The 27,714-nt window shown below is 43.3% G+C and overlaps 1 protein-coding gene across 3 annotated transcripts in view; it reads left to right on the top strand.

Annotated features, from left to right (window-relative positions):
• The window catches only part of LOC137564039 (transcription intermediary factor 1-alpha-like), a 149,462-nt gene that overhangs the window by 102,042 nt on the left and 19,706 nt on the right, over window positions 1–27,714 (top strand). Inside the window, exons 3-13 of one of the 3 annotated variants that reach the window (XM_068277335.1) lie at window positions 3,984–4,134; window positions 4,289–4,418; window positions 4,591–4,707; window positions 9,686–9,800; window positions 12,164–12,310; window positions 12,406–12,520; window positions 14,261–14,538; window positions 17,852–18,040; window positions 22,197–22,355; window positions 22,481–22,610; window positions 26,503–26,557. In XM_068277335.1, coding sequence (XP_068133436.1) covers window positions 3,984–4,134; window positions 4,289–4,418; window positions 4,591–4,707; window positions 9,686–9,800; window positions 12,164–12,310; window positions 12,406–12,520; window positions 14,261–14,538; window positions 17,852–18,040; window positions 22,197–22,355; window positions 22,481–22,610; window positions 26,503–26,557 — 1,586 coding nt within the window. Of the gene's footprint in view, window positions 1–3,983; window positions 4,135–4,288; window positions 4,419–4,590; window positions 4,708–9,685; window positions 9,801–12,163; window positions 12,311–12,405; window positions 12,521–14,260; window positions 14,539–17,848; window positions 18,041–22,196; window positions 22,356–22,480; window positions 22,611–26,502; window positions 26,558–27,714 lie in introns of all 3 variants that reach the window. The other 2 variants (XM_068277334.1, XM_068277336.1) reach the window with 2 other exon arrangements.

The raw sequence follows: 27,714 nt of genomic DNA on the forward strand, positions 1-27,714 counted from the left end.
AGGCCTTGCACCTGCCACAATGGAAAAAGAGCCATTGGGTTTAGATGGCAACCAAGTTTGGATCTGAGGTGGATTGGTGGAGAAAGTGCTGTGAACGAGGAGGTCCCTCAAGTTGGCAGCTCTCCTATATGTCACCAGTGGATTAGGGGGCAAAAATGTAGACAGGTCTTTATCTTTCTGAAGTATTGGCCAATAGTGTTTGAGAATCTCAAAAACTGCATGTGATTGTGCCGTGTATGTACCCACCAAACAGGGTGGAGACCTATGTTGGCCAGGTACATCGGTTTGTTTATTTTTGTTTGTATTTTTACAGCCTCTATTCCTGGGGTTCTCTTTCAGTGTGTCTACACGAGGGGTATTTTTTGCTCGGGAGTAAGCTCGATCAATCACTTCTTGAGGGAATCCCCTCTGTAAAAATCTGTTATTGAGAATCGTCCTTTTCAAAGCTCTGTTCATTCGAACAATTCCTCCGTGCTCTTAAGAACTAGCCAATAGGTATACTTTTGCGTAAATATTTGGGATGCGAACTGTCCCATTTTAATAGGGAGTTGGTTGAAGTCGGTCTCCGAAAAATTTCTGTTTCTAGTCTGCCAGTGTCACTGATCATGATAGTCAGGTCAAGGAAATAAATCTGTTTGTCGTTCACTTCAGATGTAAATCTCATTCCTATTTTGTTTCCTATTAAGTAACAGCATAAAATCCTCATTGTCCTGGGGCCTTCCCATAAAATAATATCAATAAAATGCCCCCAAAAGGCAATGTGGGAGGTGTAAAATTCCATGTCCTCAGAGAACACGTGACCACGTGTGTAATGACGCGACTATGAAATACGGGCACTTGGGGGAAGGAGTGAGCGAGAGAGGAGTCCCTGTTCGCCGCAGGCACGCTATGTCCGGTGAGTGATACTAGCGGCTTCTGCCGCTGATTTACATTACACATAGCGCAGCGAGGGGCAAACAGGTGTACTGAATATGTATACAGGGGACAGTCTGCCCTTAATACGAGCTGCTTCTGCCGCTGATTTACATAACACAGCGCAGCGAGGGGCAAACAGGCGGACTGATTATGTATACAATGGGGACAGTCTGCTGTTTGACACGAGCGGCTTCTGCCGCTAAGTACATGACAAAATAAGTACATGACAATGGCGCAGCGAGGGGCAAAGAGGCAGACAATATATGTATACAATGGGGACAGTCTGCTGTTTAATACGATCGGCTTCTGCCGCTGATTTACATGACAATGGCGTAGCGAGGGGCAAACAGGCGGACACAAAATGTATACACTGGGACCAATCTGCAGTTTAATACTTAGGACAGCATGAGGATACTGGGGAGAGGAGGCGTAAACTGGGGGCAGCATGAGGACACTGAGGAACAAAAGGAGGTCACTGGGGGGCAGAAGAAGGAAACTGGGGGACAGGAGGAGGACATTGGGGCCAAGAGGAAAACCACAAGGATGACAGGAACAGGACAGTAATTGGGAGAACATCTACAAGATGCTCCTGGACCATAGACGTACGAGGTTTCGTATATATATATATATATATATATATATATATATATATATATATATATATATATATATATATATATATATATATATATATATATATATATATATATATATATATATATATATATATTTTTATTTTTTTTTTCCCTGGTTTTTACCCTCTAATCCTAGGTGCGTCTTATAGTCCGAAAAATGCGGTAAATATTATCAGCAGTTCTTAAAGGACAATTGAGGTGACAAGATGAGATAGACATGTGTATGTATAGTGCCAAGCACACAAATGACTATGCTGTGTATCATTTTTTCTTTTTTTCTTTTCTCTGCCTGAAAGAGTTAAAAATCAGGTAAGCGAGTGACAGTTTCTGTCCGGGTCAGGACTTGGTCGGACTATAGGAAAGCCCTCATTAATAAGTAATTAGTCATAAAACACTTTCCTGTGAGTTATATGACTTCTGAGAGTGGGAAAGAGAGAAAAAGGGGCTAATAGATTTAAGCTCTGGCATACTGCAATGAAGGTGTCATTGAGCAGAGACTATGAAACCGTAAAAACTAGATTTAAAGGGAACCTTAACCCTGGAGAAAATAAAGTTTCACTTACCTGTGGCTTCCCCAAGCCCCCTGCAGCTGTCTTTGCTGGTCCTCGAGTGTTCTCTGGTCCCTGCCGCTGGTTAATTTCATTTTTGGCCGACTAGGCGTCCGCCCCCGGCAACGCGTGTTCTTCTTCACCATCAAGTGCGTCCTGCGCAGGTCGTGCTTAACGACAGGAAGAGGCCTAATTCGGCCGAAATCTAAACTAACCTGCCGCAGGTACCGAAGGACACTCGCGCACTGGCAAGGGCACAGGATGGCTCCAGGGGGCTTGAGGAAGTGTACATTTTTTCCCAGGGTTAAGGTTCCCTTTAACCACCTTAAGACTGCCTAACGCCAATCAGTGGCCGCAAGGTGGTTCCCCCCGGACCGTGTAACGTCGATTGGGGTCATGTTCCGGGGGCGTGTTTTGCAGGGGATCAGGTGCGCAGAAGCACACGCATCCCCGCTGAATGACTTAGTTCAGTTGCGACAGCCTGTTAGCCCGCATTTTTATTTAAAAACAGAAAGCTCTGTTGGTTGCAACAAAAGTGGGGAGATCTATTTGTGTGCAAAGTTTTTTATATGACTCTGTAGCGAGCTTTTAAAGTTGCATAGAACTAGGTTGTCAAAAATACCCTGGTCACTAGGGGGGGTTTAAACCTATGGTCCTTAAGTGCTTAAATATAAAACTGTGAGATAGATACAATTGTGTTTATCACTTTTTCACCTCGGATATCCTTTAAAGTGGATCCAAGGTGAACTTTTACTCCTTGCATAAATGTGTTACTTTCCTATGGTTTATAGGACATTCCTCAAGCCAAATACTTTGTTTTTGTTTTAATACTCTAATTCCCTATAAACTAAATAAACCACACCCACAGGTTTTCAGAGAGCCTTGGCAGTAGCAAGGGCTCATGGGAGCTTAGTCTAGGCAGGAGGAGGAGGTGTTACTAGCCATTGATTTCAGAGGCAGAGGGGGGATTAGGTTTTTTTCACAGACTGAGTGCTCAAGATACAGCTAAGCCTGCCTCTGTGTAATGTTTACAAACATGGCTGCTGTAGTATCACAGGAAGAGATAATCATTTTCTATAAAAGCTGTTTGCAGCTAGATTTGCTCTAAACTTTAGATAAGATATATAGACAAGTTACTTGTTATAGTTAGTTTTTCATCTCGGACCCGCTTTAAAACTAACCTGAACTCAGAACGTTTTCTCTATTCTAAAAAAAAAACAGCATAATCAACTTTAAACTAAAAACATTTCTTTAATACAGCAGATACAAATCCTACTATAAATTTGCATTGTTTCTACTGCCTGATTCATGGAAGCCCACTTATTAACATCCTGTGATTTCAAATGGGCTTATCTGCCATCTCTGCCATGGCAGTCATGTGACACAGGGGATAGATCAAATTACAACTTGTTAGACACAAATGAGGGGGAATTAAACAGGCTAAACTCTCTAAATACATAAACTCCTGTCCTGTGCAAGAGTTCAGGTCCACTTTGAAAACTAAGGCAAAGCTGTACAGGTCAGTGCTTGCACCTATTAAAAAAAAAATAAAACCTGAAAAAATTATAATTATTTCCAGAGTCTCCCCCTTTCCTCCCCACAACTCAGAGTGGCATTTTGTATAAATTGTAAAAATGCTTTAGCCTTTCTGAAAAAGTGATCAGCTGAAAAGCTTGTATAGCAATGTATATAACTGAATGCCTTTGATATGCCATCAAGTAAACCAAACCAAGTGCGAGGGGCATAGAAATTAAGCATTGCTCATTCTACAAAGACAGATTTGTGGGAACCCCTAGAAAAAGCATAAATGGATTGAGGTGCCAATTAACAATACAATTTTAGGCATTGAAATACTGTATTTAAACCTTTCTATTTTTCTCTTCAGCAAGTCTGCACAAGCTGTGAGGACAACGCAGAGGCACGCGGCTTTTGTGTTGAGTGTGTAGAATGGCTGTGCAAGAACTGCATCCAAGCCCATCAGAGAGTGAAGTTCACCAAAGACCACACAGTGCGCCAGAAGGAGGAGGTACCACCAGGTACGTAACTCCCCCCCCCCCCCCCCCCCCCAAAGAGAGAGCTGTAATGCTGCTATTGTACCCTCTTTAAAGCTCCACAGACATTTAGTGGTCAACAGTCCTAATCTCTGGTGTAATCCTGTATGCGTTCTACATCTGATTTGTCTCTTCACAGCTGTTGGGGGTAACAGCCAGCGGCCCGTCTTCTGCCAGACTCACAAGAAAGAGCAGCTGAAACTGTACTGTGAAACCTGTGATAAACTGACTTGCCGGGATTGCCAGCTGCAAGAACACAAGGAACACAGGTGTGTGTGTGTGTGTGTGTGTGTGTGTGTGTGTGTGTGTGTGTGTGTGTGTGTGTGTGTGTGTGTGTGTGTGTGTGTGTGCGTGCGTGCGTGCGTGCGTGCGTGCGTGCGTGCGTGCGTGCGTGCAATCCTATAGTGAATATACCTTTTATAACTTAATACTCTGTTTCAGGTACCAGTTTATTGAGGAAGCTTTTCAGAGCCAGAAGGTGGTCATTGACACTCTCATATATAAATTAATGGAAAAGAACAAATACATTAAATTCACTGGAGACCAAATCCAAAATCGGTACGTACTCCTGGTGTTCAGTCCCAGCTTTCAGGACAGCCTAAAGCCATTTCCCAGATTCCTGCTTGTAGCACTTTCATCGGCTGTCCTGGAATGTTGTTGTATCCAGGGCCTAGGTCTTGGTAGGTATGTGAATGTTATGCCAATTTTGAAAAGGATTCTCCATTTTATGGGTAGCCAGTGTAGAAAGCAAAGGATTGGTGTTATGTGGCAATGGTTGGGTTGGCTTATTAAGTCTTGCAGCAGCATTCTGTACAAGCTCAGACGCTGTAGGTCTTTATTTGGAAGGCTTGCATAGATGGCATTGCTATAGTCCAGCCGTGATGTGATGAAGGTGTGAATGAGGGTTGGGAGATCTAAAGGAATAAAATGCTTTATTTTTGCAATATTCTTTAGGTGAAAGAAGAAATATGTTACCACAGCTGGTATTTGATTCCTTAAGTTGAATTCCCCATCAATCTGTAAACCCAAACTGCGCAGTGTTGAGCTAGTAAGGTCTGAGTTCCCTAACCTCAGTGGTGTTAGGCCCCGTTCACATTACAAACGCGGACGGGCACGCATGCGGAACGCAACGCGCACGAACGCACGCCATCCGCGTTTGTATACGTTGCGTGGCTGATCCCATCACTGAAAAGTGAATGGGACAGCCACGCGTTTTGGCAAAAAATGCGTGCAGCATGCGTTCCCGGACCGCACAGGTCCGGAACGCATGCAGTGTGAACATCAGACAGAGCACTCTTGGCACTGTCTGATGTCGTGCGTGTCGGCCACCTGCACGCGTTTCCAAAACGCGGCTGGAAACGCGTGCAGTGTGAACGGGGCCTTAGACTTTCTGGAGCAGCTTTGCTGTTAGGCGCGGGCCTCCGATGATCCTAAAGGCCCATACACACGTCGGATTTTTCCGAACGATGGGTCGTTTGAACGTCCAGTCGTCCACACACCAAATCGGGCGTGTGTACAGACTGTCGTTCGGGTGATGAGACTGATTTTGAGCGATCCGCTGGGCCTTAAGTTTTGTCTGCATTTAGTTAAAGCCAGTTTTCATTCATCCACTACTAAAGCTCAGCTAAGCATGTGTTTATTTTTGGGGTGGGGTCTGTCCTGTCTGCTTTGAATGACCTATATAGCTGGGTGTCATCAGCATAGCAGTGGTATGACACAGCTTGCCTTCACCTGTGGAAATGTCTTGGTTTACACACAAAAAAATCACTACAGCACCTAGTCAGATGCCACTTTTTGGACCACAGTCCTTCATATTGGCAGGCTGACATTTTCTTTGCTATTTCTCAGCCTAGTCAGCTTATTGTCGGAGTAGAGCAATTCTGAGCCAAGCAGCAACACTGACTACAGAAATGGTTGTCTGAAGTAAAGCTAAGCGTTTGTTGATGTAGTTCTGTATACTGTAGGTCAAGTCTGAGCAGACACAAAGTTTTCCACTTTCTGTTCAGGTACCTCAGAAAGTAGCTCCACACACTAACACATTTCTGCATACATTCGAATAGCTTTGTAATCAGACTGGCCAAAGTCATACAGACCTCTTATTAAAAGTACTGTCCTAAACCTGTTTACATGATCAGAAGCAGCTGAGTTGAGGGGAGTATCAGTTTGTGGCTGCTGCTTGGATTGCGTCATCTGCTGTTCAGAATGACAGGTGGCAGAGCATAGACTAAATAGAGAATATTGCCGCCTGTAAGGCTGAGTTTACACTGAATCAGTTGCTGTCAGCTATGATGCATTGGACAACTTATAAAAAGGAATTTGCATGTTTCACTATGGGACAGTTTGACATGTTATGCGTCTATGCGTTAAAACATAATGTAAACTGACCCTAAGGGCCTATTTACACTACATGCGGAATCTGACTCCAATGAACGCCTATGGAAAATCTGCGTCGTAGAAATCACGTTAAAGGGGAGGTTCAAGCAAAATAAAAAAAAAAAAAGTTTCACTTACCTGGGGCTTCTACCAGCCCCATGCAGCCATCCTGTGCCCTCATAGTCACTCACTGCTGCTCCAGTCCCCTGCTGGCAGCTTGCCGACCTCTGAGGTCGGCGGGTCACATTGTGTACATTTTTGCGCATTCCCGCTAGTGCAGGAACATTAACACATACATTTTACGCATTACTGGTGCAATGCGTAAAAATGTACGCATTGAACCAGTAATGCATAAAAATGTATGTTAATGTTCCTGCACTAGCGGGAATGCGTAAAAATGTACGCAATGCGTCCCGCCGACCTCCGAGGTCGGCAAGCTGCCAGCAGGGGACTGGAGCAGCGGTGAGTGACTACGAGGGCACAGGATAGCTGCATGGGGCTGGTAGAAGCCCCAGGTAAGTGAAACTCATTTTTTTTATTTTGCTTGGACATTCCCTTTAAAGGGAAGGTTCAGGGAGGGGATTAAAAAAATAAAAATACATTTCCACTTACCTGGGGCTTCCTCCAGCCCGTGGCAGGCAGGAGGTGCCTTCGCCGCCGCTCCGCAGGCTCCCGGTGGTCTCCGGTGCCCGACCTGGCCAGGCCGGCTGCCAGGTCGGGCTCTTCTGCGCTCCATTTCCTGGCACTTCTGCGTCCCACGCCGGCGCAGAACTACTGCGCCTGCGCAGTACAGCCCGGCGGACGTCCGATGACGTCAGCGCGCCGGCGTGGGACGCAGAAGTGCCAGGAAATGGAGCGCAGAAGAGCCCAACCTGGCAGCCGGCCTGGCCTGGTCGGGTCGGGCACCGGAGACCACCGGGAGCCTGCGGAGCGGCGGCGAGGGCACCTCCTGCCTGCCACGGGCTGGAGGAAGCCCCAGGTAAGTGGAAATTTATTTTTATTTTTTTAATCCCCTCCCTGAACCTTCCCTTTAAGTGGAAACAGGCCCATAGGGATTCATTGTAGTTTGTTTTTCTGCATCCAGAATCCGTGTGTAGTGGAAACAGGCCCTTAGGGATACATGAAACATTCCTTCTTATTAGTTGTCTGTTGCGTTATAACTGACTGCAACTGATGCGGTGGAAAGCCAGCCTAACGGTTATACGGTGACCATTTGGTGCTTCTGCTCAGGCCAGTTCCAACATCAGAAGTTTAATGTTAAAAATAAAACACTTTTTTTTTTTTTACATAATAAAACAGTCTATTCACAAAAAGTCCTGGCACTTATTAGGCCTTAAGACAGCTGGTCACAAACATCCACTGCCAGTGGGTAGTATAAGAGAATTCCAACATTTTATCATGCTCCACCTAATGGTTCTGCCTCTCCAATTGATTATCATATTTCTGTAAAATATTTTCCAGTACTTATAGCCTCCTCATAACCCATGATGTTTTCCATGGTGGCTTGTGCCTAGGTGTTTCCAAACCTGATGTACCATGAATCTTATTTTCCTTGTGAACAGGTTTAGCGCAGAAGCGCCAGCTTAAGATAAAATCATTAAAAAACGTTTAAAATGGGGAGGTTGTGGTGGACTTGCCTCCCACAAGTAGACTCAACAGTTTATACTCACTGAAAAATTACTTCCCTTATTCAAAGGTATTCCAGAGACTTTGCAATGCATTTCACTGGTGACATCTCTCTTCATCAGGCAATAAAAGAAGCTTTTTAGTCTCCCCTCTGGAGGCGCTCATATCGGCTTAGACTGAAATAAGCTCCTTTTATTGCCTGGTGAAGCGGGATGTTGCTCCTGAAACGCGTTGCATAATCTGTGGAATACTTTTGAATAAAGGTAATTTTTCAGTGACTATAGACTGTTGTCAACTTATGGGAGATAAGTCCACCACTACCTCCCCATTTTAAAGACTGTGTTTTTAATGATTTTATCCCTAAGCTGGAGCCTCTGTTCTAAACCGGTTCATTTTGTGATTTTCCCCCCCTCCCCCCTGGTGGAGGGGTTTTACCCCCCTTTTTTTTTTCTACGGAGAGTGACGCTCTTAAGCAGAGTGGGGTCAGGTCCAATCTCCCCACTTGCAATCTTAGTGGTTACCAGTGGTAACCTAGCTTTGCGAGTATATCTTATATAGATACCATTACACTGATTGATTGAGTTGACATATTTGCACTATTTGGACTCTCAATTTATTTTGTTGTCTCTTCCTTGTGAGTAGATCACTTGTTTGTCTGGTTTATCACATTTTTTATTGCACATGGTCCTGACGCTTCAATTTCTTGTTTTCTAGTTTTAGACTCTCGCATGATTTTTTTTTTTTTTTGTGGGACGAACTGCTGTTAGTTTGTACTTTCTACATGGATGTGGATTATTGTAAAGATTCCAATAAGAATCACAAAATGATGGATTAACCTTTTATGTTGCAGGACGCCAGTATAATGTCTGCTTCATCTACTGGGTGCTGTAAATGTTTGTTACTTTAAAAAGGATGCATATGACATCCGATAACCACACAGCTTTTATACAAACAGAAACAAGCTGTGCACTTGAGGGCTGCACAAGACTGAGGAAACACCTGTGCCTGGAGTGGGGATTAAACTTAAACAGCTGAGCTATAAGCCAAATTATCTAGATTAGCTTAAAGTCATTTTAGCTACAGAAGTCCCATTTTGACACACAAAGGTGACATTTGGGGTACTTTGTTCAGAGTGATCATATTGTAGTACATTTAGTTCAGTCTTTGGAGTTGATCTTTAATTTGCTGTATTCTATGAAGCACCAGTCTTAATACCAGTATCAATACCTACCAGTATCAATACCTACCAATCAATACCAACTACAGTTTCCAGGATGAGAGTTGCGGTACAATTTCCATTCGGAAATGCTCTTGGATGTTGTACAAAAGTAAATTGCCTATTGGTATGCGGCTGGTGTCCTCAGCGATTTTCATTACTCAGAGCCGCATTGCAGTCCCCAGTCTACCACAGCTCATCTATTCATTTAATTTCCACTCCCATCCCCTCTGTATATACAAGGCCGCCCATTTAATTAGAATATACTTCAAACTTGACAGTTCATTTTCCACAGCTAACTTTGCAACTTTCCCCCCACAGAATCCTTGAAGTTAATCAGAACCAAAAGCAGGTGGAGCAAGACATCAAAGTGGCCATATTTACACTGATGGTAGAGATTAATAAGAAAGGCAAAGCTCTGCTAAACCAGCTTGAGGTAAGGAAAACTTTTTAGTGGGGACTGGGTCCAGAGCAGTTGATCGCTGACATTTCCAGATTATATAACTTAGACCAGGGTAAAATATTAAATTAATCATTGCCTAGAATAGAGAGATATTCCAGTGTTCTGAAGGTGGATTTACCCTTTATTTGCATTGGATCAGGTGTACTTCATTTAGCAGATGTTCTCTGCAAAACCTTTTTATGACTTGTTTATTAAACTATTCTATGAACTAGTAAAGGGCCCGTATGGCCCTCATAAGCCAGTTTAGTGTGTTGCATCCTCTCAGCAGAAGGTGAATAGCCCTTTTCCAAAAGCTGCTTTGGGTTACTTATGGCCAACTAAGGGGGCTCTAATTCACACTCATGGCTGGCTTTCTAAGGCTCTAGTTGGCTGCTTGTGTTCATGTGGCAGAAAGTCTAGATATTTATTTGGGGATCAGAATGGGGAGGGTGGCATCAATGTTGAGGGAGAGCTCCACCTACAACATTCATCACCATGGATAGAGATGAGTGCAGATATATGTCCCAAACATTTTGACTGTGAGACCCACTGCATTTCATGCTTGTGATGTCATTCAGATCTAATAGTCACACAGCTAAATATATAGATGACAAGTTTGCCAGGAGCAAAGCTGGAGTGGAAGATATAATTGCTTCCGTTTTTAAACATCACTTCACTTTCTAAGCAAATGTGTTCAGATAAATTGGATGTCTCTAATATAGAAGAGTGATAAATCAGTGTCTTGTGTCACGTGTGCGTGATCAGCCAGGAGTTCCACTTTTAACTTCTCAAACCAGAGTATAGAATTTGCGCCTAACGTAACCTCATAAAATGGGTGTTTGTCTTTTAAGCTCATACTCTGCATCTAATCTGTCTGCGGGTGCTACAGTTAAAAGTGGTTTTGCTTAAAGGAATACTATTGATACCCAAGTGTTCTAAAATGAGTGTGCAAATAATGTCTAAGTAGCTGTGTAAACATTTTCCTACTTTTCATGTTAAATATCAGAGGCAAAAACTGTAATTTGAGGGTAGGATTTAGCTATATTGGGACAAATCAATTGCAGAAGGGGTGTCTGCTTCAATGCACAGCCAGAGTTGCATATCAGACTACAGAAAGCAAATATCAAACATATCAAACTCTGAAAGCAAAAACAGTATGAAAAAGCTGTGACAATTAGTTACATTTCCTCTGCTCTCTTCAGACACGTCAGTCAGAAACACAGGACACAGGAGCTGCAGCTATTGGGAGCTCTCTTCTCTGTCACACACAGAGCTACACGTAGGGGCCTGATTCACAAAGCGGTGCTAACAGCATGCTGGTGAAAAGCCCTTTATCACGCCTAAACTCAGTTTAGGCGTGATAAGTTTAGGCACCAACTGGGTTAGCACCGCAGTGCACAGCTGATCAAAAGTTTTGTGCTAGCAAAGTCTGTTGCACTTCGCATAGAGTTTAATGGCACTGCTTTGCGTGCAGGACTTTGCGCGCGATCTAAACTTATATAAACTTAGCATGCCTAAACTTATCACGCCTAAACTGGCTTTTCACCAGTGTGGTGCAATGGTTATCACGCCTAAAGTTTTTTAGGCGTGCTAACTGGGTTAGCACCGCTTTGTGAATCGAGCCCATAGAGTTAACTGATCAAGTGTGAGGGGAATTTCCCCTCTCCTCATGGCTCAGTCAGCGGTCAGTTTTGGCGCCAGTAAAGTTTGAATGTATTTAGATAACCGTAAACAAAGAAGTTGCTACTAAAATGTATACACCAGTACTTAGCAGCACTTCCCAAACAATTCCTGTGTCAATTGAAAAAAATATGTGAATCGATAGTATTCCTTTAACTGTTCCTTTTCAGGTAATGTCCCTGTATAGACATGTGGCACGTGAATTGATTGTATGTGTAGAGCAATGTTTGTCTGTTATCCTGCTCTCTCAGGTGGCTGATACATAGATTGTAGTCCCAAATGCTGGAAAATCTATGTGCTAGTTGAGACTGTGACAGGGTATGAGTTGGTATGTGAATATTGGGAATTTCTTTTCCCACCTCCCTAGTATTACCAGGCTTCCCTTCCCCCCCAAAAAAAATTCTGAATACTTATTAAATGGGAGCCCTCAACTTCAGCTTTCACTGCTCTGCTCTCCACTCCCTCATTACTGTGCACAGCCAGGTACTTGCTAGTGCGTAGTACTGTTGGCGAAGAAGCAGCCCCACCCATGGAGTCACATCTGAGCGTGACCGAGTTTTTCTGCCAGGTAAACAAAATATCCAGGCCATCCGCTTGATGTATTTTTTTTTCATACAGCAGAAAAGAAATGGAGATTTATCCCAAAAAAATGTACTTTGGTTTGTTTCCTGTTACAGACTCTGGCGAAGGATCGACGCATGAAACTCCTGAAACAGAAGAATGAAGTGGATGGATTCTCCAAACAGCTGGAACATGTGGTTTATTTCTCCAAGTGGGCGGTGTCCAGCGGCAGCAGCACTGCCTTACTGTATAGCAAGCGCCTGGTATGTCTTTCTGAAAACCTATAACTTGGTTTATAATTATGTTTTTAAATGAAAGCAACGTGTCGCCGTACTTATTTTATTTTCCTGAATTTCAGATTACATATCGGCTTAAACATTTACTCCGTGCCCACTGGGAGGTCGCCCCTGTCACCAATCGTATCCAGTTCCTGTGTGATGCAAATTCCTGGGCCCAGAACATCTTCAGTCTCGGTAACATCTTCTACATAATTGCCTGACAGGTTCTATATAGTCCATATAGAGCTTTTTAATTCCCACATTCATGTCTCCTACCTCTTGGTGTGATATCTGTCATCCTGAGTTTTCAGCTGTGCCTACCTGCTTCACCCCTTAAGAGGGTCTCCACCTGCTGTTTCTTTTCGATTATAGAGACTCCTGTTGTATACGTTGAGGGCATGCTGTAAACCAACCTTTGATGGTTAAAACGATCATTGCTGTCTGTTTTGGCCATCAGTTTCTTGTCTATATAGATATCCAGGTCTTCCATTACCAAAACACTGTACTGATCAAGGAAGACTTTTTCAACTGATTGTATTTTCCATCATGATTTACAGGGAGCCTCCTGCTTCTCATTTTCATGCGCATTTCGGCCTATTTTACCTCTCCCCTCTCCATCAGACAATACATGAACTCTCCTGCTTTCCTCCTCATTCCCATTTCATAGGACACCACGTGCACTCTCCTACCTCTATATAGGGCAGTACGTGTATTCACCTGCCTTCTCTCTACATAGTATATGTAGCTGCCTGTTTCTCCTCACCTTTCCTTTGGTGGCAGTACATGCAGGCTCCTGCTACTGCTGTTCACCCTCCCCTCTCTGTACAGAAGTGCATGCAGCATGCTGCCTCTCTTACCCTCCCTTTTCCATAGCACATTTCTTGCAGCCTCCTGCCCTAAATCTTCTTCTACTCCTCCATAGGGACGGCTCAGCCAAGCTCATTGTACATGACATGTACAATGACTTGTCACTAGCTGCTGGCAGAATTTTGACTGAAACAATTACAAATGATTGCTTTAGATGGCACAGATCAAGTTTTTGTAAGAAGAAACTATGCCAAGAACAATTACATCTACAACAGGGCTTCCCAACCCTTTACTCAACTACCCCTAACAGTGCACATTTTGCACAAAATCACAAACATTCACAGGTGAGGTAATTGTCTCAGCAAACTGATTTACTACTGTGGATTTAAACAAAACATGCACTGTTATTGGTACTTGGTTGGAACTGGGTTTGAAAGCCCTGGTGTCGACCTGAAACAAATAAACAGCTAGCCAGTAGCTTCAAGCATAACACTGACCTCCAGTCACTGAATGAGGATAAAATATTTTTAAATGATCTGGCCATGTAATGAGAACAGTACCCTAAAGGTGCATACACACGCACTACAGAAGCAAACGACGGGTCTGTCTGACCCTCCCACTGGGCAGACTTTCAGCAGACTGTAGTGCGTGTGTACACACTGTCGGCAGACTGATAAGGCTGTTCCTGATCAATCCGCTCAGCGAATCGTTTACGAACAGCCTTATCAGTCCGCCGACACACGCACTACAGTCTGCTGAAAGTCTGCCCAGTGGGAGGGTCCGACAGACCCGTCGTTTGCTTCTGTAGTGCGTGTGTACGCACCTTAAGGGCCCGTTTCAAATTGTCTGAAATCCATCCATTTTTCCATGCACAAATTCAGATGCGGAAGTGCAGTCTATTGAAAACAATAGGCTGCATCTGTATTTGTGTGCAGGGGAGAGAATAGACGTTGTGTTGCATTTTTACGAATTATGTATGTGGATCCCCATAGCCACGCATGGAACTGCTAGAGCTATTCAGATGTTTACTTGAATCAGACTCTATGCCGTCGTGCATCTCTGAGACGCATGCTGGCCTCAGTGGATAGGATCCTGTATACAATAGAAGTCTTTGTTTTAAAAATACAGGTTCTCTAGTGATGGAAGAGGGAGAGACCACAACGCAGGCAACTCAAGGGGATGCTCAGAAGACTCAAGGCACTGCGCCTAGCAACCAGTCATCCAAATTCCCCTCCCAGATCAGTCTGGCTCAACTCCGCCTCCAGCATATGCACCAGCAACTTCTTGCTCAACGCCAGCAACAGGCACAGCGCCGGCCCAGTGCTAATGTACCACCACAGCCTGTAACGATGAATAACCCTCGCGTACCAGGACCCATCCAGCACCCACCTCAGCCTGGCAATCCGGTGAGAAACAACTGCACAAATCTGCTTTTGTGTGTTTTGTAATTATAGTTTAAGTCTGGGACCCACTACGGGCGCTTTGTGGCAGATCACAAAGCGCCGGCAATTTGTTTAATTGTTAAAGTGCCTCAACTTCACCATGATTTGTGGATTGATCTCGATTTGGCTACTGCAGCCACTGATGCGAGGGTTCTGGGATCGCGTCCAAAAGTAGTGTAACTACCCCCATAGAGTTCCACTGTGAGCTGCAGAATCACTCCAAGTGGGTTCCAGGACTGAGACTTTAAATTGTGTAAGGGCTGGTGCACACCAAAGCGCTTCTGAGCGCTTTTAAAAAGCACTTGACTAATGTATTACAATGAGATGGATCACACGAGCGATGTGATTTTTCCTTTTTCTTCCACCCCATATCCCCCACCACCACAAACGCAATCGTGGGTCCTGCAGCATTTCTGCAAATTTCTGGGGCGATTCAGCCTCAATGTTAAGTATAGGAAAGTGGAAAATCACTTTGAAAATGCTAGATCAGAGCAATTTTTCAAGTGTTTTTGTGACAAAACCAGTACTAGCAGCTGTACTGTACATAAAAAAAAATCTACACAAAAACGCTAGGTATAAATAGAAAATTGCTAGGCACATGCCTAGAATCACCTCGAAAAATTATTTCAAAATGCGCTGAGCGTTTGAGATTACTCTAGCACTTTTTGGTGTGCACTGGCCCTAATAGAACTATAAATTGTGGCGACAGAACATGAAAGGCAGTATTACTACCTTTTAATCTCTAATCTTTTTTTTTTTTCCTATGACAGCGGTAGCGTCAGTAGCAGCCAGTGTTTCACTATGCAGAAAGGAGGAATTAGTGTTGCAGGTTTAGCCCTCTAAAATATGCTGGGAGCCAGACTACAGTTTTCATCAATCCTTTCCATTTCTGCATTATGAGGTGGCAGGGCCAGTCTGCTCCACAAACCAGCTGCCGAGACACTAGTTTTTTCCCCCAACCCTGTCCTCAAGGCCCACTAGCAACACCTATTTTGCAGAAAACTACATATACTCACAGGTGGGGTGTTAAAGACCCTTGAGGACACAGTTTGGGAACTCAGTTTTCGCTCAAGAAGGTAATTTAATGATATTCGTTCTTTTAAATATTTGGCCTAGAGTAGTGTTTGACTTACATCTGTGTTGAGTACTGACTGTGAGGCCTCCTTGCACTCTATACCAAGTAGCGACTGATGATTTGTAGTTCCTAATGGAGCACACTGCTGGTACTATATAGCATTCATGTTGGATGTTGGTTTTTTGCCAGTCTTGGGCCTCTTGCACACTACATGCGATTCAGTTTTTTTTTTTTTTTTTTTTTATACGATCCGATTTTTTTTTTAAAAAAAAAATTTTATGTTAAAAAAACATAGCAGCATGCAGTACTTTTTTGATAAAGAAAAAAAATAACAAATCTGATCGTATAAAAAAAAAAAAAAAAAATCGGAATCGCGTGAAGTGTGTAAGAGGCCTTACCTGCTTCTTATGCCGGGCTGCGATTATGCGTCGGATCGAGCCGCTGGCTCGATGCCGGCGCAATTCCGCTCGTCCGCGCTGATCGATCCGCGCTCATACCCGCGGGCGGCTGCTAATCAGCCGCTCGTTTATTCTATTGTTCTCTCCGCCGGTATCTAGCAAAGTATCGATCCGGCGGGGTATTGGACACATCGAATATTATCAATCGAGCCATCAGGCTCGATTGATAATCCTCCCCAGCAGCCGTGTATGCCCAGCATTAAGGTGGGTACACACGTCGGATAAAAGTCTTTGGAAAATGAAAGATCACAGACCAATCTTACCCCCTTCCATGTAGTATGAGGGCATACTCTACACAGTGTATTCTATGGAGCTGAACTCCTAATCAGATAAAAATCTTTGCAAGATGCTGTGCACAAAGATGCTGTACACATGCAACAGATCAGTATCTGCAAAAGATCTGTTCCTGCAAAAGATCCGTTCTTGCAAAATGCATTCATAGTCTATATCTGCAGATCTCGTACACACCTTGTTTAACGGACAATTATCTGCAGATCAGATCCACCAGGATGGATCTTCAGATCGGCAGATAATTGTCTGGTCTGCAGATGAATGTCCGTTAAACAAGGTGTGTATGAGATCTGCAGATGTCATAGACTATCAATGCATTTTGCAGGAACAGATCTTTTGCAGATACTGATCTGTTGAATGTGTACAGCATCTTGCAAAGATTTTTATCTGATGGGGAGTTCAGCTCCATAGAATAGACAGTGTAGAGTATGGTTCTTATACTACATGGAAGGGGGTACACTTGGTATGTGATCTTTCACTTTCCAAAGACTTTTATCTGACGTGTGTACCCACCTTAAAGGTCCGTACACACGCCTGACTGCAGGCAACGACGGGTCTGTCGTCACCTCCCGCTGGGCGGGTTTTCAGCAGACAGTCCGGCGGACTGATAAGGCTGTTTCTGAGCGATCTGCGGGGAGGATCGCTCAGAAACAGCCGTATCGGTCTGCAGACAGACTGTACACACGCCGGACTGTCGCTGGAACGCCCGCCCAGCGTGAGGTGACGACTGACCCGTTGCCTGCAGTCAGGCATGTGTACGGACCTTTAGTGTGATGTGGCCAGTGAAATGCAAATAATTCCAACATGAATACAAATAAAATGCAAGTTGTCTGCAGCTTGGACAAAACAAAAGCACTTCCTTTCCATTGTAATTTGGCCTGATTCCAATCTGCATCTAATTGGCCATCTCTATTGTTGTGACACAGGCAGCTAGTGCCTCAAATTCCACTTGCCAAAGGTGAACATTACCAGAGTTGAAATTTAGAGTGCTCCTGGCTAGTTCCTTTCAGGTGTACATATAGTAATTGGTTTTCCAGTGGTTTTGTGAACAACAATTTGCTGAAAGTATAAAGGCCATGAAATGTAATCACTGCCAAACTGGAAACAATAGTTTTCTTAATCAGTTACCAGAGTAAAGCCAGCCATACACAATACGATCGGCTCTGCAACTAACATTATAATCAAGCTGCGATCGACAGCACCAAGAACCGGCCTTGCAGATCACGTAATGTTGTTCGCAGTGCTGATGGGGCAAAAACTATTTTTGCTCAATTAGATGTTTTTGTCTAATTGAGCAAAAAAAAAAAAAAGTATGTAGTGTATGGTCTGCTTAAAGAAAGCTGTTCAGTGTAATCTAAGTCCTCTGTAGTATACCATCATGTGTTCTTCACAATGGCAAACAAAAAAAAGATGTGAATTGTAATTCTAGCTTTGTTTCTGTATTATCTAGCAGGTTCAGCGTTTTGTGAACATCCAGAATATGAATCCACGAGCCAATGGCATGTTGATATCTGGCCAGCCGATGCGGTATCCGCACAATGTCCCTCCGCCACAGGATATGCACATTCAAAACATGCCCAGAAGAGGGGTTGGGCCTAATCCTGTCAGAGTGGCGTATGTGCCCCAGCACACCATGAAGCAGGTAAGGCCTGTATGCTGCCATTTTGGCACACAGTGCCTGGAAGTTGATTGCTGAATTAAGCCTGGTACAAACTTTCAATTATGATTGGCCAATCGCTGACCAATTTTACCACCTTCATGTAGTCAATAGATATTAAATACTATGAGCAGGTTGTGTAGGTAAACCCTCATAGTACATGGAGGTGGTATAACTGGTCAATGATTGGCCAATCATCATTACATGTGTGTACGCACCCTTGGTGTATATAGGGAAGTGCTTGATTATAACTGGTCAATGATTGGCCAATCATAATTGCATGTGTGTACGCACCCTTGGTATATATAGGGAAGTGCTTGATTTGATTTATTCATGAAGTACAAATATGTGAAATTTAAAGAAGTATACTTTTAAGAGGAACACAAGGTGTGAGACCTATGGAAGCTGCCATGTGTATTTCCTTTTAAACAATACCAGTTGCCTGGCAGTCCTGCTGATCTTTGTCAGTAGGGTCTAGATCGCACACCTGAAACAAGCATGCAGCTAATCTTGTCAGATTTGTCATAAACCTCTGACATGCATTCTTGTTTATAATCCATTGCTTAAAGCGGTATTGTCACCATAAAAATCAAATTTCAACAGCAACTGGTCTGAGTGTATTAAGTTATAAAGATGCTAATTCTGCATTCAAAACTTTTTTTTTGCTGTTATGGTTTGGAGTTATTACATACTATAGGAGCACTGGCCCTAGTGCCAAACAGTGCCAAAAAGTTGAATGCTGGTAGTTATTTTTATCTATAATATATTCCTCCTCTTCCATTTATTTCCCTGCCTAGCTGATCACTTGTGTTTACAAGCAAGGCTGAGGTGACTCAGGGATTGGATGTGTAAATAAAAAAAAGATACTGGGAGGAGGGCAGCTAATGAATACACAATGAGCAAGAGAAAGGAGGGGGGAAACATGAGTCAGGGTGGATATGATGTCCGCATTAGCTTGGCAAGATGGCCGCTGCCTAGAATAGGATTTTCTGCTTTTCCTTTGTAAAATTCACAGGAATCATTATGTGGATAGCACAATACATCTGGTATGTAAGTAGAAGTAGTATTTATCTACTTATATACAGTATGTGTTTTTTTTATTTCTAGGTTAGCATGGGTGTCGCTTGTTCTTTAAAGTACTAGAGGCAGAGGATCAGCAGGACATCCAGACAATGTGCATTTTTGTAAAAGGAAATAAACATGTCCGCCTCCATATCCTTCTCACCTCCGGTTCCCTTTAAAGGGAAGGTTCAAGCAAATTAAAAAAATGAGTTTCACTTACCTGGGGCTTCTACCAGCCCCATGCAGCCATCCTGTGCCCTAAGTAGTCACTCACTGCTGCTCCAGTCCCCCGCTGGCAGCTTGCCGATATCGGAGGTCGACGGGACGCATTGCGTACATTTTTACGCATTCCCGCTGGTGGAATTTTTACGCATTGAACCAGTAATGCGGAAAGATTTGTGTTAATGTTCCCGCACTAGCGGGAATTAGTAAAAATGTACGCAATGCGTCCGCCGACCTCCGATACCGGCAAGCTGCCAGCGGGGGACTGGAGCAGCAGTGAGTGACTACGAGGGCACAGGATGGCTGCATGGGGCTGGTAGAAGCCCCAGGTAAGTGAAACTCATTTTTTTTAATTTGCTTGGACATTCCCTTTAACCAACGCCTGAAATTTTGCAAAAAATGTTAGTGAGTCAGGGAACACACCTGTCTTTCAGTTTTCTGCACGTGTTTTTCTGTGTACTTTTTTTGCACACCAAGTGTGTTTCTATTGCAGGAAAACACGCATGTTTTTTTCACAGCAGCTGATGTAATTGATACAGAAAACTGACAAAATGTGCAGAGTCATCATGCAAAATGTCAGGTTTTTTTTTTCTGTGCACGAACATATTAAGTGTAAAGGAGCCCATACACTTACCGATTTTCCCGCCGATATACAACCGATTCGTTTACTGTGATCGAATCGGCTGTGAAATCGCCACGCAAACGCTGACCGAACTATCGATTTCCGATGATTCCCGTCCGTACGGAAGATTCCCCTCGATCGCTGGCGGGTCGGGAGTGCTACGATAGCGGCGTTGGAATGGCCGACGCTAGCGGCAATGCATTACCTGATCCGTCCGGCACAAGTCCCCTGGTCTCCGCTGTCTCTTCTCCGCTGGGTTCCGGCTGGCTACATCCTGTCCCGGAAGGAAATTTAAACAGTAGAGCGCCCTCTACTGTTTAAACTTCCCCAGACAGGAAGTGAAGCCAGCCGGTCCGAAACTCAGAGAAGAAGACAGCGGAGACCGGGGTACTTGTGTCGACTGGATCAGGTAGTGTGTGTGTGTGGGGGGGGGGCGTAGGCAGCTCCACAGATTGTGAATTGATTTCAGCATGAAACCGATCACAATCTGTTTGCAGTAAAGGCAGCCATACGATCCCTCTCTGATCAGATTCGATCAGAGAGAGATCTATGTTGGTCGATCTGATGGCAAATCGACCAGTGTATGGCCACCTTAAAATAGCCCATTGATTAATATGAGTTCTCAGTTTTTCTGTGCAGATAACCAAAACGGTCAAGTATGTTCCCTGCCAGAAGCTGAAGTAAAAATAAACTGAGATAACCTATATCTGTAAATCTACACTTAAACAGGATTTTCCTGGAACCCCAAATTGTAAGTGGAATAGGTACTATCTGTACATGTTTATCTCCTCATGTTGCATGTCACTTGAGCTGTCCATTAACTTAATTACCCATGTCCCCCACCCCAGTGCTGTGTGCAGTCAGTGCCGATGTTGTCTGTACCAACACCTCACAGCCTCTGAGACTATCCAACCAGCAGCTGATACCCCCTTTCTCACCAGAAATCTTTACCTTTTCGTGAGGGAGGTCTGTATGGCTGATATTATGGTGAAACCCCTCCCACAGTGTGATAGCGTAACCATGGTCCTGACAGTTTGCTGAACAGACAATGGCTGATGTGTTTCAGACAGCAATGTGCCTTTATTCACAACCAAGTCAGGCTTAAGGCCCATACACACGTCCGTTTTTGCGAACGACGGGTCGTTTGAACGACCCGTCGTTCAGTCGTTCGCCCGCTAAATCGGGCGTGTGTACAGACTGCCGTTTGCGTGATAAGAGTGAGTTTGAGTGATGAATGGAGCTGCTGACTTTGAGAAAAAGTCGCCCTGTGTAATACAATGTAACTATGGAAAGATGGATATCATTTTAAAGCTCTCTTTCTCCTCTTTCTGACGACCCCTAAATCGTCGCCCTACGCCTTTTAGTTTTCTCTATTTTCGCCGCGGCAATTTCGCGAAAATAGTGAAAACTAAAAGGCGTAGGGCGGTGGTTTATATATCATTGGAAAGAGGAGAAAGAGAGCTTTAAAATGATATGCATCTTTCCATAGTTTCTGCACTGCTCGGAGTCCCTTTAACTGCTGATTAGGAGATATAGACAAAATGGAATGAAACCCACCCACAGGAAAGTGAAAACCCACTGTGTATACCCTCAGCAGGTCAGAAAAACCATTGTGAGATTTATTCTCAACTCTTTTTCTGATCATCTTTCTGTGCTGACACAGATTATATGCACAGAAAGTGGGGTAAATCTTCCAAGTAGGAACACGAATAGCAGTAAAACTTCACAGGCTCTATTTCTGCTCTACCGTGTTCTAAGCCAAGAGGTAGTAAAAAAAAAGAAAAAAAAAAAAGCCTACCATTTAGGAATGTGATTTGAGGTGAGTGCAGGGGTAGGTCTACCTGCCCTATGGCCATGGCTTAATCTAAAGGGTTAAGGAAGCAGGGTTCAATCACCCAATACACTTTGGTTTATGGTTTTTAGGTTATCAACTTTTTGAACAGTTACTCTGTAGTTGGACAACTAATTAGATTTCAAAGACCCCACAGACAGTACAGCTGGTGTGTGATCAATGACTGGGACACCATCACTCAGCAACTACATCTAGTCAGTCACTAGATTGGATATGCAAGTTGCACATATGTACACACTACTTCATCTTTACTGTCGAATAATGATGGGTGGAGTTCTCTTGTAACAGGCTATGTTAGTAAAGAAATTACGCTGGTTATTGTGAGTTGTTCAGCTCACGTAGTGTTGTGGTATAGTAAATCTTCTCTGTTTTATCCTATGAAGTGGCAAGTGGCTGGGAACCAAACTCTGGGCAATACCTCCACGCCATCCAGCCCAACCATCACTAGCGTGGCCGGAGGAGATGGAAAGGTCTTCCCCTCTCCGGTCATTGAGCTGGTGTCATCGGCTGCCAACTCCTTCAACCTGCCGCCTATCCCTGATGTAAGTACGGCACGTTGGCACCTTCCTCAGCCCCTGGTGTGGTGTGTTGCATCCTTTGTTCATCTGCGCTATATAATATACAGCCAGGAAAACACAAAGATTAATTGGTTATTGATCTCTTTCAGATTGATAGCACAGATAACGTCATGGTGGACAAAATAATGCGGAAAGATGGAGGGATGGACATTCACCATCAGAGAATGATGTCACATCGAACGGTTCAGTCTCCAAATTCTTCTGTGCCATCTCCATTAGGTACGTAACCAAAAAGCTGCTGTTCTGGGCCTCACAAGGTGACAATTCTCATCATTGTTTGGATATAGCGGGCACTACAGGTTCACAGTACACCTACTGCAATAGTTTTGCCTTTGTAAGGCCCTAACATATGGCACTATATGGTACATGCTGAAGCTACAGCATTATCCTATTAACCACTTTTCCCAGACCTACAGTATATCTACGTCCTCTGTGACTTCATCAAAGCCACTAGGACATAGCTAGATGATTTGCCCGTGCAGCACAGCTGTTTCCCATGCGCGCTTCCCGGTACTTTGAGCTGCAATACTAATTGGTGAAAGGGAGCATGTTCCCCTTAAGCCAATTAGAGAACGATCACGCAGTATACAACTGCAGTGATTGTTCATCTCTCTCCCCCTCTGTGGCCAAATCACTCACCTTGCCTTGTTCCTGCGACCATCCTGCAGCTGGAGCCTCAATTCACCGCTGTGTACGCAGCGCCGTGATGCCAAATATCCGGGTTCCGGCTTGATGGTGTCATCCAGCTGGATCCCTGATATTCGGGGAGAGGGGAAGAATCTTATAAAGGGGCACATCTGGTTACCCGGGGGGGGGGGGGGGGGGGGGGGCAACCTAATACTGGGGGCACATCTGGCTATAATGGGGGGGGGACTAATCCTTGGGGTACATCTGGCTATACTGGGGGGCTATAATGAGGGGCGCTAATCATGGAGGTGCATCTGTCTATTCTGGGGGAAGGCAAATGCAGGGGGACACATCTGGCTATACTGTGGGGGGGCTGATATTGAGGACACATCAGGACATAATACTGGTGGCATGGTTTTTATGTACTGTAGCACTTTTTACTTTTAAGCTGGAATTGGTAAAAACTGAGTGCATTTTTCATTTTTTTTCTTTTCCCATTAAAATGTGTAGAAAACAAAATGTTTCTTGGGACAAAATACACACCAATGAAAATGGTTTGTTTTGAAAAAGACATATAGATCATTTTGGTGTCGGAAGTAGTGATAGTTATTGCTGATTAAATAGGGACATGGCTAAAGCGTCAGAATTGCTCTGGTCCATAAGGGCAAAACAAGGTCTGGACGCAAAGTGGTTAAAGCCAAACTCTATAATGTGTGATTGGACTTGGCATGGACTAGGAATTATATTTACCTTTTTATCCTTGTCTGCTACAAATGTGTAGTGTTCGTAAACTTATACTTAAAGGAATACGATCGATACCCAAGTGTTCTAAAATGACAGTGTGCAAATAATGTCTAAGTAGCTGTGTAAACCTTTTCCTACTTTTCATGTTAAATATCAGAGGCAAAAGCTGTAATTTATTGAGGGTAGGATTTAGCTATATTGGGACAAATCAATTGCAGAAGGGGTGTCTGCTTCAATGCACAGCCAGAGTTGCATATCGGACTACAGAAAGCAAATATCAAACATATCAAACTCTGAAAGCAAAAACAGTATTAAAAAGCTGTGACTATTTCCTCTGCTCTCTTTAGACACTGTCAGAAACACAGGACACAGAAAGCTGCAGCTGTTGGGAGCTCTCTTCTCTGTCACACACAGAGCTACACCTAGAGATAACTGATCAAGTGTGAGGGGAATTTCCCCTCTCCTCATGACTCAGTCAGTCAGTAAACTTTGAATGTATTTTGATAACCGTAAACAAAGAAGTTGCTACTAAAATGTATGCACAAGTAGCAGCACTTCCCAAACAATTCCTGTGTCAATTGAAAAAAATATGTGAATCGATAGTATTCCTTTAAATGTTCTTCATTTAAAATGGTTGAAAATGCTGTATGCTTAGAGAATTAAAGGAATAATTATTATTTTTAAAGGGACTCCGAGCAGTGCAGAAACTATGGAAAGATGCATATCATTTTAAAGCTCTCTTTCTCCTCTTTCCAATGATATATAAATCGCCGCCCTACGCCTTTTAGTTTTCGCTATTTTCGCGATTGAAATTGCAGCGGCCGCTATTTCGATCGCGAAAATAGAGAAAACTAAAAGGCATAGGGCGAAGATTTAGGTGTCGTCAGAAAGAGGAGAAAGAGAGCTTTAAAATGATATCCATCAAGCCATAGTTATATTGTATTACACAGGGCGACTTTTTGTCAAAGTCAGCAGCTGCATTCAGCAGAATGGAGCTGCTGACACTGGGGAAAGTGTCGGCCTGTGTAATACAATATAACTATGGCTTGATGGATATCATTTTAAAGCTCTCTTTCTCCTCTTTCTGACGACACCTAAATCGTTGCCCTACACCTTTTAGTTTTCTCTATTTTCGCGATCGAAATCGCGGTCGCGGCAATTTCAATCGCGAAAATAGCGAAAACTAAAAGACGTAGGGTGGTGGTTTATATATCATTGGAAAGAGGAGAAAGAGAGCTTTAAAATGATATGCATCTTTCCATTGTTTCTGCACTGCTCGGAGTCCCTTTAACATTGTTTCAAAGGACCACTATCGTGAAGTTTCTAAATAAAAAAAAAAAAAAAAAAAAAATTCTGGAATGATAGTAGAAGGTATAATAGCTGTCCGTCAGAAGAGCTCTCACATTTACTCTACCATGAATGTGTAAACAGCACAGTGATTTATTTTTTAACTAATTCTTAACCCTTCGCTATCCCTTCTAGTCTTCTAATAGCATTCTTTCCGGAATAAATCTTTTTTTAGTTTTTTTTTTTTAGAAATTTCGTGATAGTGGTCCTTTAAAGGGAAGGTTCAGGGTGGCTGTTAAAAAAATAAAAATGCCCATCCACTTACCTGGGGCTTCCTCCAGCCCGTAGTTCTGCGCCTGCGCAATACAGCCCGGAGGACGTCCGATGACGTCAGCGCGCCCCCGTGAGGCGCATTTTGAAACGCAGAAGAGCCCGACCTGGCAGCCGGCCTGGCCAGGTCGGGTCGTCCACCGGAGGGGACCGGGAGCCTGCGGAGCGGCGCCGAGGGCACGTCCTGGCTGCCACGGGCTGGAGGAAGCCCCAGGTAAGTGGATGGGCATTTTTATTTTTTTAACAGCCACCCTGAACCTTCCCTTGAAGAAACTGGCTCATCACCCCCAATGTGTATGGTTGCTGATTGAATAATGTGCTTTGACATAACCTTTGCTGCTTGTACAAGTGTAAATTGCCTCTATGCTCTTATTATGATGAGATGAGATAATCAAATGCTGATTTATGAACTAGAGTCAGCTCATTTCTTATTTTTTGTAAGGAAGACAGCAACACTGAAATGTTTCTATTTAAAACAGAAACAAAATCACTAATACCCGTACATTGCATTACTGATAAGTGCTTAATTTTAATATATTGAAGGCACACTATACATATAAGGTACAATCTGCTTTTAAAAATTAAAATCTTCTCACCCTATTGCTCATAAATCTAAAATATCCTTAAACCCCACCCCCACGGCAGTTTTGCTGATTGGGTGGGGTTTAAGAATATTTTACATTTACAGGCAATAGGATTGTACCTTATATGTACTTGAGGTATATTGTAGGTTGATTTAGGACCCTTTAAAAGGAACCTGAGGTGACAGAGATATGGAGGCTGAAACTTTTTTTCCTTTGAAACAATGCACATTGCTTGGCAAGCAATTTTTGCAACTTGGAAGCACCACGTTCTAAGTAGCTTTGGCACGATACAAGCACATGTATATCATGCTACATAAAGGCATAAGGTACACTTTAAATTTTATACAACCTATTTTGAGAACTTTATATTTAGTAGGGGATGAAAATATATTTTACAGATAAGTTGGCTCTTTCTGTAAGAAATCTTAGGAGATTATTGAATCGAGGCTTTGTGTGTTCCTGATTTTTCTTTTTTTTTTCTTTCTGTCATAAGATATTACAAGTAACATCAAAGTGTTTGTTTTTGTTTTTCTTGACAGGCGTCCATCCTCCTATGCGTACCTCAAGCGCCTCCAGCGCGGGCAGTCGGGGAAGGTAATTGCTTTTATGTGAAATTCCACTTTTATAAAGAGTTCAAATCTATACATTGCCAGAGTTTTGCAAACATTCAGATTTCTGACCTTGATTTTATCTGCAGAGACAAATGCAGCCTCTCCGCGTGGTTGCTGATAGGGAAATAAGAAAGATTAAGGATCTGATTGCTAGATGACTTTCATAGTATTTCTGAAACAGAAGGTCTAGTTGTATTATATGGTTCATGCCTACCAAACGTGAACCAAAGAGGGAAACTAGGGAACCAGCAAAAGGGGTGTGGGTGTCCAAGTCTTTTTAATGCACAAGGAGCAGAAACCACACCACCTGGTTTAATCCTACACATTAACTATGGCAGTGCTCTGAAAGTGCCTAAAACATTCTCAAGGGTGTCAGTACCGAAACTTGGAGCAATAGAATAAGATGACCTGGTTTGATAAATAACATTTTTCTAATAGCCAGTTTTATCTGTTAGGTGCGCTGGTAAAATAAGTCCAGTCCATGAAGTGTATACCTATGAATTGGCCGCTGGGAGACATGAGTGCAGGATAAAGCCGGTAAACTGCTTACTCTTCTCCTGCACAAGTCCCGGCGGCGTTGGTTACTAATCCCCCTCCAGGTCAACATGGATGGTGGGGAATGATGTAATTCGACTTCCAGCTATCGTTTTTAAAAGTAACTTAAGCTCCATTTTCTGAACGCGCCAAAGTTACTCACTGTAATTCCTATTACGGCCTACAGTGTCACCAGCTGCGGCCAAATCTGCTGCGCTGTTTTAAAAGGACCTACTTCACAAAAGATCTGCTGATAATGTCTTTGGTGCCAGATACCACAAAAGAGGCCCTGCAATGAAAGCTCAATCGGGACCCTATATAATATTAGGCAGGTGGTTATTTGACTACATATAGTTACATAAGACATTTGTCCATCAAGTCCAACCAGAAATAAATAAGTAAATACTGGTGTATATAGACTTAAAATAGACTGTATATACTGTGTATAGACTGATGTGCTGGCTTTTGATCCACCTCACACCTTGTAGATGTTTTGTAGTTAGTCTAGCTCCTCGCAAACTGGTACCACATCCTATAACTATTTGTTATAATAATACTTAATACAAGTGAAAAACTATTTTTTATATATGTGTGTCAAATAACCAT

The sequence above is a fragment of the Hyperolius riggenbachi genome, chromosome 3 (assembly GCF_040937935.1).
Source record: "Hyperolius riggenbachi isolate aHypRig1 chromosome 3, aHypRig1.pri, whole genome shotgun sequence".
Classification (NCBI taxonomy): domain Eukaryota; kingdom Metazoa; phylum Chordata; class Amphibia; order Anura; family Hyperoliidae; genus Hyperolius; species Hyperolius riggenbachi.